We start from the raw sequence: 12,361 nt of genomic DNA, 5'->3' as shown, positions 1-12,361 counted from the left end.
CCCTGAGGCTGAACCTGTACCTCCTGGGTGCCCCAGGAAGCTGGTACCACTTTTAGGGATGCCTTTCTCACAAAGCACTCAGAACACAGACACACATTCTAAGGGCCATACCATTTCAGCATGCAAAATTTAATATCATCCTTCTGAGCAAATCCAGACTCCATGCACTCCTCTCCACACATTCTGCATCTATTGTCTTAGCCAGAAATTGTCCTGTGGGCCAACATGGGCTTCAGTGTCAGGCCCAGCATTGCACCTTGGGCAACTTCTCCAAGTCTTCATTTCTTAGACCCCTATCAAGGGGCCTAATAAGGATTGAATGAGATAGAACCTGCAAGCCATTTCTCTGTATGAATGTTTGTGTATGGGTCTGGGCTTTTGGGTGGGAGCCTCAAAGCTCTCTTCAGATTCTCAGACAAGAAAGACGCCAAAGATCATGTGTGAAAACACCCATAGAGAAAATAACAATGAATGGACTTGGCAGTGTTCTGTAAGACCTGACAAAATTAGGCAACAGGCCAAATTTAGCCCTGGCTAAGTTTGCCAACCCTGGACTACAAGGTAAATTTTGAACTCTTGAACTCCTTGCCTTCTTCCCCATCCCCCCAGCCCCCACTTCTCACTTCCCCTGTGAGCCACCACCAGACACTCCAGCAGGGTATGCCGAGCACCCTCAAAACAGACCACCCCTCCTTGACAGCACTTATCACAGCTTGAGGTTGTGTTTGTTTCCACATCTGCCTTCCTAGCTCTTGTTTTCTCCTGAGGGACAGATTATGCCACACCCATATTTGGCATTCCAATTCTTGGCAAAAGATGTTCATTCAGTAAATGTTTGATAAAATGGGTAGACTCATGTAGAAGCCATGTGACTTTTCTGATTGAGTCTTGAAAGACACACAGCCTCCCTTCAGGTATATTTGCTAAATGACAAGTAAGTCTTAAGTTTAGCCAGATGCAAGGGGAGGAACTTTGATTGTACCTGCTGCTACAGAAGCATCAAGGTCACACTGTAGAAGAGCTGCAGTGTGGGAAGGAGATGCAGCTGCCGGAAACCTATATATGAGTGAGTGAGTGAGTGAGTGAGGTTCCTGGCCACAAGTAAATTCTGAACTCTTGAACCCAGTATGCAAGCACAGAAGCTAAGGAATCAGTGCTGTGACCTGGTGGGGGAGAGTTGGCCTTTGTATCCCCAGTGAGCAGAGAAGACTGGGCCTCCTCAATCAGGAGAGTCACAGGATTTATACTCCTTGCCCAAAAGCGATTCCACATGCCAGGGCCTTGTGATCTCTCACTTCTCACTCATCTTACCCCTAGGAGAAACGAATTTATGATCTGAAAAAGAAGAATCAAGAACTAGAGAAGTTCAAGTTTGTGCTTGACTACAAAATAAAAGAGCTGAAGAAGCAAATAGAACCTCGAGAGAATGAGATCAAGGAGATGAAGGAACAGATTCAGGAGGTGAGAGCCCTCTGCGACACCCTAGCCTCTCAGACCTTCTCTCTGCCTTCGCTACTCCAAGTTGGCCTCGGGAATGAAAGTAAACTCTCCTTTCTAGTCCCTCTCTGCTCCCTAGGTATGTGCAGCCTCCACTCCACAGACCATGCCACGAGGAAAGCCCTGGCGCAACTGAGGGCTCAGTAGTGTGAAAGTAAAATGCTTCAGAATTAAGCTTGCTGTAGGGCTCTGGGATAAGTTGGGGCCCTGCCTACCCTCAGCACACCAGCCCCAGGCCTTCGACCACCAGAGGGCAGTGTATACTCAGCCAACGGCCTCACCACCTGGCACAACCCACCAGTTCAATGATTCTCAACTGGAAACGGTCGGGCCCAGGCCAGGGCATGGTGTTTCTTAATCTGATAAGAAATAAGAAGTCCTCAAAGACTCCTGAGCCAAGAAGGACACAGTTAAGAATATGTTCTGTAAAGCAAACAGGATGAAGGTAGAGAGAGGAGAGATTAGAAGCAAGATCAGTTGGACAAGGGTTTCTGAGAGTTCAGTGAGGTGTAAGTGTTCCCCTTTGTCCCCTGGACCCCTACACATTGCATTCCCTTGTGACATGTATTTACCTCACAGCCTCCCCTCGGGGGGCAGAAAGTAGCTTACAGTGAGGTCTGTGGTTGATCTAAAATTGAATTCTTTATTTTTCTTGCATTTTCCTCTCCAAATTCTTGATTTTAAAACCTCACCCTTTCTCCAGTTTCTTTTTTTCTCAGAAAATGGTACAGTGAGGGTGCTGGGGATATAGCACAGTTGGTAGAGTGCTTGTCTCACATGCACAAAGAAAAGAAAATGGTACTGTGATCTACCCAGTTACTTAAAGTAGAAATTTAGAAGTCTTTCTTAATTCATCCCTTCTCTTAAGCTGATATCCAAACCATCACTAACATCTATCTAATCAATTTTCAAAAGATATTTCAAATCCATTGTTCCTCCCTGCTGCTATTATCCTCACCCAAGCCTCCACCATTTCTTATCTGATCTCTACTCCAGGCTTCAGCCTGGTCTCCAGGGAGTGGTCAGAGCAAAAGTGCTCTAATGAATGGTGTCCTATCCCACCCTGAATATAACATCCAAAGTCCCACAAGCCCTGCACCACCTGGCGTCTCCCTAGCTCTCCAGTCTCATCTCCAGCCTCTGTTTCCTGTTCCATCTACCAGTTTTCTGACAGACCCTACAACAAGCCAAGCTTTTTCCATCCTAAGATCTCTTCAGGGCTGTTCCCTCTGCCTGGAAGGCTCTTACCCCAAGTTGTCACGTGACTGGTTTCTTTGCATCTTTCAGGTCTCAGCTTGTATGTCACCTCTTCAAGGGAACCTTCTCTGACCACTCTAGACAAAATAGGATCCTGCTTCCCCCTCCATCTTCTAGTTGGTTGTGCTAAGTAAGGATAATAGGTACAAGTATGTCACCACTGATGACCCTGCTAGAATCGGGTGCTGGTCAGCCCAGTGAAAAGACTCCTTTTTTCTAGGAGGTTCATTAAAGAAACTAGGTGGGGATTGGTCCAAGGATGGGGGCACAAAGGAATCTAGAGACTGTGGCAGTGACTGTGTCCCTAGCAGCTGTAGGCTGTTCTCTCTGAACTCACCTAACTACAGAGCTGCCTTCTCAGGGCCTCCTACCATTCTGGAATGACTTCAGGGCCTAAAAATTGATTAGTCCTTTTAGTAATAAAACACTTTGGACCAGGTAACTTACAAACAACAGAAATTAATTGCTCACAGTTGTAAAGGCTGAGAAGTTCAAGAACAAGGGGCCAGCAGATTCCATATTGGAAGGGCCTATATCTCATAGTTCCAACTGCTCTGTGCCCTCAAGCAGAAGGGCAAAGGGGGATGGCTGACAGCCTCCCTCAGGCCTCTTCTATAAGGGCACCGAGTCCATTAAGAGAATCAAAAACCCTTGTGACCTAATCACCCGCCAAAGGCCCCATCACTTAATACCAATACCTTGGGGGTGAGGTTTCAACATATAAATTCTGGAAGAACACATATATTCAGACTATAGCAGCATCCCAAGAAGATAAGAAAAAGATTGGAGCCCCCTTTCTCCTGGAAGGTCAGTATGCCACAGACTCCTGAAAATCACTGTCCTAATTCTCTCTCCTCATTTGACATATTTGTCACCTGGATTTAAGATCACAATTTGCTAAAGCTCAGCTAACTTTCCATCCCAGCATACATGGGGGATTATTACTTTCCCAAGCAGTAACAGGGGCCAAGCATGGCATTGATACTCAGCAGGGTATATGCTTGTGTCTTGAGAATGATTTTAATAAGGCCCCTCCTACCTCCTCCCCCTGCCAGATGCCACCAGGGCTGATATCTGGGTCTGGTTCCTTCAAGGGGCCTCTGGCCTTGGAACTTTCCTCTGGGGATCAGACTTATTCTGCCCACCCACTGCAGATCTCCTGTGAAGTTCCTCTTCTGCAGGAAGGAGGCCTCAACCCTTGGTTCATGTGTATAGCTGAGACCTCTGAATGAACATATAGCCTTCCTTAGTTCAGGTACCACCCTTCATATACACTTTTCCAGCTTTTCACTGTCAACTCCAGGGTCCCTCTCTCCTTCCTAGGGGAAAGGTTTCTGGATCCTTGTTGTTTGGGTTTCCAATTATCAATTTATTCATCTGGTAAGGGTTTCTCAACATCAACCTATTGATTACCTGTTGTGGGGGCTGTTCTGTGCATTGTAGGGCATTTGGCAGCATCCCTAGTCTCTCCCCACTGGAGGTAGTTGTATCCCCTGCCCAGGGTGTTACAACCCAAAATGTCTCCAGACATTGCCAAATATCCTATGGGAGCAGGAGGTGGGGATGCACCCTCTCCCTCCCCCATTACATTGAGAATTACTGAGTATGATGAATAACATGGAAATGTAGATGGAGTCCTGTTCTCTATAGATGGAAGCCGAGCTAGGAAAAGGATGCTTCTTCCAACTACTAAGATAGCCTTCTGGCAGTCTAGATAAATACTCAAATTTCACATATTTCATAATTTTTTCTATAAAATAGTAATTTGAGGGTTTGCCTTAGGGGAAAAAATAGCAGAGATTTTTAAAATGCTGTCCTGTTATCTCTCTTCCACTCTAACTCAACTTGTCATTGCTGACTTAAGATTGTAGAGAGGCACAGTTGACGATAGCCACTCAGGCATGACTTTTGGGAGCCCTACAAATTGGGAGAAACCCCTTTCTCTCTTACATTTTGCCTGGTCAAGGACACTATCATCTCTCACCTGGGCCCCAGCAGCAGCCTCCTGGCTGGTCTCCCTGGACCCAGTTTTGCTCTTTTCACCGGAACCTCTGCATGAGGGCCTCTAAGAAATCAGGCAGCTCATGCCACTCTTGGCAAAACCTTGGCAGCCCCCAGAGCTTTCAGATAAAGGCCAAACTTCTCACCATTTGATCCTCTACCTTTGGGGCCTGGGTGACCCAGCTCAGGTGACCTTCCCAGCTCCCTCCTCCTCCCCTTCTCCTGCTGCCCCCTCCTGCAGCCACCTGGAACCACTGGTAAAGATACACCAGGCTGCCACGCCTCTGGTCCCCTGTGTGTAGGCTGCTCTCTGCCTGCAATTCTCTCTTCCCTTTTGTTCTCTAATATTTACTGTTCCTACAAAAGCCAGCTGAAGCATCCCTTTTCTGGGGGCCACCTGCTCACCTTCTCTGTTTCTCCCATTGCTCCCTCACTTCCCACTTACTTCTCCTATCCCTCTGGTCCTGAGGCTTCCGGAAGACAAGACTCCCTCTTAATCAGTTCTACATCCCTAATCCCACAGCAGCTGGGCGGACCTTTCCAATGGGCATGTTCTTTCTCTAGCTGTGCCGAAACAACCCTTGTGTGCATCCTGTGCAAGGTGGCTCTGCATAGCTTTGCTAACACTCCCTGCTTATCTTATCACTCCTCTTCCGGAGGCAGGTTATTTCACCCTCTCCTTGCACCACCCACATGGCTCCCTTTGCCCTTCACACTGCCATCCATTCACTCAGGTATGTATTGAGTGCCACCTTTATGCCAGGTTATTGTGTCAAAGGGCTATTCTGTCAAAATACAATGTTCCCAGTAACAAAGAAAATATAATTCTAAAAGCATCCCTTTTTATGTCTAGAACATGGATGTGACTCAGTGGGGCCTCTGGTAGCCCACAGAGACAAGAGCCTTGAATCTGAGCAAAGGGCCTGGGATAGACTTGGAGGCTACTCCATCCAGCCATGAAAAACATCCAATGAGCTGTAGCATTCCCCGCCACTGAGCGTCCCTAGTAACAGGAATCCTAGTGTCCACCAAATTTCGGGCGCAAATCAAGTATCACCTTTTGCTTTGGCAGGAATTCAGTTCATTGCAAGCTCACACACGGCCCATCTCATCCTAATGGGAAGTTTCAGTTATCATTCACACATCTTTTTTTTTAATATTTATTTTTTTAGGTGTAGTTAGACACAATACCTTTATTTTATTTATTTATTTTTATTTGGTGCTGAGGATCGAACCCAGAGCCTCACACATGCTAGACAAGCGCTCTACCGCTGAGCCATAACCCAGCCCTCATTGACACATCTTTAGTTAATAAAATAAACCAATGTACAGAAAATCTTTCAGAAGCTCCCTAGTGGTTTCTTGATCTTCCTTTGAAGATGGGATACCCCTCAGTTATACTTTTTAAGACCTTTTCAATAGAATGATGAGACAGAGGTTTTGACTTAACCTCCTCTTTCCAGTTTTATGCCTTAGGTTGGGTATACCTCTGAGCCATGCCAGTCCCTCAAACTCTGCTTAGACTAAGCTTTCTGCTTTAGAATGACTGCGGCCCCTGAGGGTGAGGTTCACTCATACAACCACACCAAGCAGCAAAGAGGATGCTTCCCTGGAGAACCTGCCTCATGTTACAGTTGAGACTTCGGTACTTGAGAGTCATGGAGTTAGAAGGGATTTGAGAAAGGGATCAGCAATTAAGGAAAGAGAAGGTGGCCAAGTGGGAAACTTCCCATCAAGCCATAGATATCCATGGCCCTGAATTGCCACATCAGCCAAGGAGGTGGGGGCTTTTAGGATGGTGGGGAGTAAGAAGAAAGGCTTCGTTCCAGAGGATACAGGTGGAAACTGAAAAATAATACCCTGATCTTGGGGCACATATACACTGGAAGACTTCAGTTCTCAAATATATTTGTGAGCTCTCACCTTCTTTTTCTTGGTGCGTTTTCCCCTTGTTCTCTATAGATGGAAGCCGAGCTGGAGCGTTTTCATAAACAGAACACACAACTGGAACTGAACATCACAGAGCTGTGGCAGAAACTAAGAGCCACCGATCAAGAGATGCGCAAAGAGAAACAGAAGGTGTGAGGATTTTCAGAGTCTGGCACGATTGCACTTGGAATCTGGCACCTACCTGCAGTGGGCAGCTGGCTTCTCAGGGACAGCCTGCCCATCGCTAAAACACTCTTCCCATTTTAAGTTCTTTATTTGCCCACAGTGCTGCCTGATTTCAGAATTCATCTGAGACGACAAAACAGTGATCAGGGGTAGGAAGACAGTACTGGAGGAACATTCTTAGCTTTAGCCTTGTTTGGCCTGGAGAAGAACATTCTCAGGAGGGCATTTGTAGTCAGTATTTAAGGGTTTTTATGACAAAAAGATTGATGAGGCTAGGAGAACCTCAGAGATCATCTGCACCAGTCTCTTTATCTTATAAATAAGGACAATCAGCCCAAATAATTAGGAGGTTAAGAAATTCATCCAGCATCCATAGTTGTTAGTGCATCCTGAGTCTTCTGGTCCTGGGCCAGGACATAGTTGAACCTTCACCCCCACCACTAGCCACCTGGTAACATTTGCTGAATCAGATTGAATTTCCATCCTCCACCTCAAGCATTTACTCCACATCAAACATTTACTAGAAGCTGCTGAGCTACAAATATGAGCTGGTTCAGATTCTGCCCTTCACAGGCTGGAGAGGCTAATGGGTGACTTGTGGCATGTGCCTATTGTAATGCAAGGTAGAAAATTATGGAATATGGATAAAGAGCTAGAAGAGTGAAAAGAAAGGAAATACCCTTTCTAGGTCAGGGTCAGGGAAAACATGTATCAGAGAAACATGATTGAAGAGGGGGAACTAGTCCAAATAGGCCGAAGAAGCAGCCCAGTTCTGTGGGGTTATCTCCATACCCTTCCACGTCTCCTTACTGTCAGGAGGGGTAAGCACTAGATGAGCTCATAAGGGGAGCTGCGCAAGCCCTGGCCAGGGACCTGCCAGAGAGTGATGTTACCATCTATCTTGGCTCTAGAGGAATATGAGTAGACACATGAGCCTCCTCTCATCTTTTAAGCCCCATGGTCCTGAAAGGATTCCAGAGCCAATAAAAGAAGCCTTGTGTATGGTCTCTCAAGGATCAAGCACCAGGTCTTGTAGGCTGTTCAGATGCCTGGCCCAGGCAGGTGCACAAAAGTTTCAGTGCTGCCACTAGGCCCTGTAGGTCTCCGTGCCTAGTGCGTCCCCTGGCAGTCAGCTGTAAGTCCCAGAAGAGATGTCTCTTGTCCCTCTCTGTGCTGTTGCCTCTGTCTGCAGCCTCTGCCCATCTACCTGGAGTGTGGCCCACCGTGCCCGAAGTAAATGTCTTTAATTGCAGGAGCGGGACTTGGAAGCAGTGGTCAAATGGTTTAAGACAGACCTTCACAACTGTGTGGCATATATCCAGGAGCCCCAGCTGCTGAAGGAGAAGGTCCGAGGTCTGTTTGAGAAGTACGTGCAGCGGGCAGACATGGTAAGCAGCCTCCCCTGCAGCCCTGCCCTGCCCTGTGCTCTGCAGCCTCCCCTCCTTGCTGAGAACCCCCTGGGCTCCATCAGGTGGAGATGGCAGGGCTGAACACAGACCTGCAGCAGGAGTACGCCCGCCAGCGGGAGCACCTAGAGAGGAACCTGGCCACGATCAAGAAGAAGGTGCTCAAGGAGAGCGAGCTGCACCGCACCGACTACGTCCGAATCATGCAGGTATCAGCACACACCCTTGCCACCCCCCCCAGGAGGCCAAGCTGTCGAGATGAGTCCCTCCGAGACCACCATCCTCGGGGCTCCCCAGGCATCCAGAGGACCCACTAGCTTTCCCTACAGCTCCCTTTTGGCTGCTGTCCTCTGTGCACTCAGAACTTGCCCTGTCTGTGACCATGGCCAAGAGCCCACTCAAGGAACCTTTCTAGGCATCTCTGTGCCCCCTTATTCACCAGCATCCCTGTTCCTCTTCCTGCCCCATCTCTATCCAAAGCACACCTGTGTCCTGACTCATTCCTCTCACCATCCTGTCCCTCAGGACCTTCATCCACAGTATTTTAGCTCTCCTAAGTCACTCTCTCTGTCTTCTCTCCTCCGTTTCCAACTCTTGTTTCATCTTATTTTGTTTTGCTACTTTTTATTCTGATGCTCACTCCTGCTAGGACACGCCTGTCTCACCTGCCTCTCCTCACTTTGCTGATGCCACGGGTCTCTACCCTTATCTCTTGGTCCAGAGCAAACCACACCCACCTGAGCTGGCCCCACTCTGACTTAATAAATTCTTCATGCCCAACCTCCAGGATCCTTCACAGGGCTGCTCAGAGAGCCTGGCCCCAATACTGCCACCTCACCTAAGCATGTTGTCAGGACTGCTGGTCAGGAGGCTCCTGCCAGATTTCTGTTTGGTATCAGTATCATCTGAGGCAATTAAGGTGAATTAATATCAAAAGAGAACATCGGAATCACATTTATAAAACACATACCTTCTTATATTTACATTTCTTTAATAGCCTAATTAAAATGCTGGAATGGGAACAGGTTGCAGTTAGATTGAAACTAGAGCCTAAGTTGGGTAGTGCACACATAGCTAGGCAGAGCACATTGCAACTCAGGCCAGACCCAGGCATGGCTGGTCTCAGGTCATTTTACCACCAGCCCCACCTCCTCCATCAAACCATCACTCAACTCTGGGCCACAAAAGCAGTCAGAGGCCCAGAAAGGGGAGTAGATCCAGTAGGCAGGACCCTTGGCGCCAACAGCCCCACACAGAGCCATTGCAAGGGGCCTTAAGTGCCCAGAGCACTGAGAGATTCCTGGGCCCTGGAATGTAGCAAACTGGGCAGTGGGACCAGAATGACAGAGGAATATTTGTCAGCAGGTGTCATAGCTGAAGTCTCAAGTGCCCTGCCTGTACTGGCACACAAGCCGGAGAGGTCCTCTGAAGACTGGGTCCCTTTCTCTATGCCAAGCAAGATATCCAAAGCAAATGTCAGTCCTAAAAGGAGAGAAGAAAGGAACTGAAGACCATAGGCTGGTCATAGGATGCAGGAGTCCACACGAGGCTGACAGGGCAGACATCGTGTCCTCTTTTCCTCTCCTGTTCCCCCCAAGCCAAGGTGGGGATGGGGAGAAAAGGAGATACAGCAGAGCTCCTATCCAGCCCAGCCCCTCCCATAAGCCCAGTCCCCAGAAGAGTGTCTTCCCAAGCAGCATTGTAAGCCTAGGTGCTTTGCAGTCCTGTGGATCCAGAGAATTGACTCAGATAACAATAGGGAACAAGAAAGGGGCCCTGTGGGCAGGCTCAGAGTTCATTCCCCCTCAACCAGAGAGGCTCCTTGCTGATCACAGTGGGGCTCTGTGTAGGATTCTGTTTGCAAAAAGTTAGGAAGGTTTTTTTTAAAGGAAAACTTTCGAACGGCTGTTCTGGATGCTAAAAATTGTTTCCTTATTTGATGTTAAAATTGAAGAAGGACTGGGCCAGGGCCAGGCCAGATGGCAGGGTTTATACAAGCAAACCTCAGCTTGGAATCATGTTCCCAGCCAGGATATGGAAGGCAAATGGGCACTGTCACTGTGTAGATCTGAGTTGTGCTGCTCCTGCCACTCTTTGGCCAGCAGAACATGGGTAAATTCCTTGACTTCTCCAGGAGATGCCCTCCTTATCTATAAAATGGAGAGGAAAACACTAACCCCTGTGGTTACTATGAGGACTGAACAGGATAACCTTTGCAAAGTACAAGGCACTGGCCTGGGACAGAATAAGTGTATAAAAAAATGTCATTTCCCTTCCCTTCTTCTTAACAAAGACTGCATATAGGAACCAAGGGCCAGGGTAGCTGCTCCTGGGGGTGGGTGAAGGGACAGCACAACTGATTCCAGACCCCCAGCTGGTGTTCAAGTGCTCCTGCTCCTTTGGCAAGAGTTTGTCAGGAGCCTGCTGAAACTGTGTCTGCAGCTGCTGGGTCCCTGGCACCTTAATCCAAAAGGCTGAGGAAAGCTGGGATGGACATGGCATTTGAGAGCTACTCATTAGAAAATAACAAAAAATGAGGCCACTTTCTCATTTGTATATTCAGATAGGAGCTCGGGGCCTCCCTGCTGCATTCTCAGCATACTTGCAGATATGGAAATTAGAGTTGCTATGGAATACAAACATCTAGGACACACATTCAGTTCACATTTGAGAGCCTCGTATACAGTAAGGTTTGTTTTAGCCATGGAAGATTCCAAGATGAATGTGAGGGTGTCCCTACCCTCAAGAAGCTCCTCCCAGGAAACTTGGACCAGGTTCAAGTAATCTCTTCTCCATTTAGTATATCCCAGTGCAGTGGGCTAATGGGGGGAAGCAGAGTGCAATTATGCCTTGGAGACCGATGGAAGATTTCTGAGGGAAGGTGGCATTTGAGCTGAGCTCAGGGTAGATAGAGGGTAGTCAGGGACCAACTAGGGGAAGAGAGAATAACCTGAGAAAAAGAAAGGAGAGGGTCTTGGGGGGACAGAGATGGTTGCAGACCCCATGAGTCCACAGACCTCAGTTTGTTGCAAAGTGTTGGGGTGGAGAGAAAGGTCCCATTGAAATGGTAGGTAGTCTACAGTCAGGTTGAAAAGGGCCTTCCACACCATGCCAGGATCATGAGATTCATCCTGAGCACATCCATGACCTGAAAGACTTCTTAAGCTGGCACGGATGTTATCTTTGTTTCGTAAAGATGGACTCCTTTGGCATGGTAGACAGACTGGAGGCACTCCATAGGCACTCTAAAGAGTCAGGTGGTAGGGAAACTCATTAGGAGATTGCTATTGCATTAAAGGTAAATGAGAGGGCATTTGCCCCTTAGAAAGGGGCAAGTTATGATGTCAGAAGGCATTTCAGAGCAGAAATGACAAATAGAAATGTCTTAAACACAAGATATAGGTGAAAAGAAGAGCAGAAAAGGAGTCTGAGATGGTTCATTTTGTGCAATTAGACAGATGGAGATGCCACCGACTGTGAGTTCCAGAAAGACACCACCGGATGCCAGGTTTCCAAGTTACTAGAGCAATGAATGCATCTGTTGCTTGCTTTTTTTCAAAAGATAGTTGACTCTGAGCCTGCCAGAAGGTGGTGCTACAGACATTTCTTTCCCTGCCCTGCCCATCAAGGGTGTCTGAAAGAACAGCCAGGGTCATCAGGCTGTTCCAAAGGCCTATGGCAGTTCTGGTCACCCTAGCTAGGTATAGCCCCTTTGTTTAGAAACCTCCATATATATGGACCTTAGCATCCTCTACCCAAGTTAGTCTCTCTCACATTTCCCAGGCTCAGGTCAGATTTTTCCTGCAGCTGAGTACTTAAATGGGTCTGGAGAACTGTAGGAGTTTATAAAAGCTATCCTGACCAGGGAGCTATCAGAACACAGGGCTCAGAAGCCTGGTGTGTTAATTTTTAATTCACAAAGCTACCAAATGTACATACAGTTGACCTGAGTGTGATCTTTGGACTCCTCGGAACTGTGGCCACCCTTGAAAACATTTTATAAAGAACCCAACCTGTACTCATTGGGGATGTCGTTAGCCATCACATTATGCAAGATATTGGAATGGAGGTAAATGAGTGGTGAC

The 12,361-nt window shown here is 47.6% G+C and overlaps 1 protein-coding gene across 1 annotated transcript in view; it reads left to right on the top strand.

Annotated features, from left to right (window-relative positions):
- The window catches only part of CFAP57 (cilia and flagella associated protein 57), a gene marked incomplete at its 3' end in the record, with an annotated part of 68,916 nt that overhangs the window by 41,749 nt on the left and 14,806 nt on the right, over positions 1-12,361 (top strand). Inside the window, exons 18-21 of the mRNA XM_081307716.1 lie at positions 1,318-1,461; positions 6,718-6,834; positions 8,124-8,258; positions 8,342-8,485. Of these exons, the coding sequence (XP_081163842.1) occupies positions 1,318-1,461; positions 6,718-6,834; positions 8,124-8,258; positions 8,342-8,485 (540 nt within the window). The remainder of the gene's footprint in view (positions 1-1,317; positions 1,462-6,717; positions 6,835-8,123; positions 8,259-8,341; positions 8,486-12,361) is intronic.

The sequence above is a fragment of the Spermophilus citellus genome, assembly GCF_964194105.1.
Source record: "Spermophilus citellus genome assembly, chromosome: 9".
NCBI lineage: Eukaryota > Metazoa > Chordata > Mammalia > Rodentia > Sciuridae > Spermophilus > Spermophilus citellus.
The sequence above is the reverse complement of the archived record's forward strand: the minus strand, read 5'-3'. Positions and strand labels throughout refer to the sequence as shown.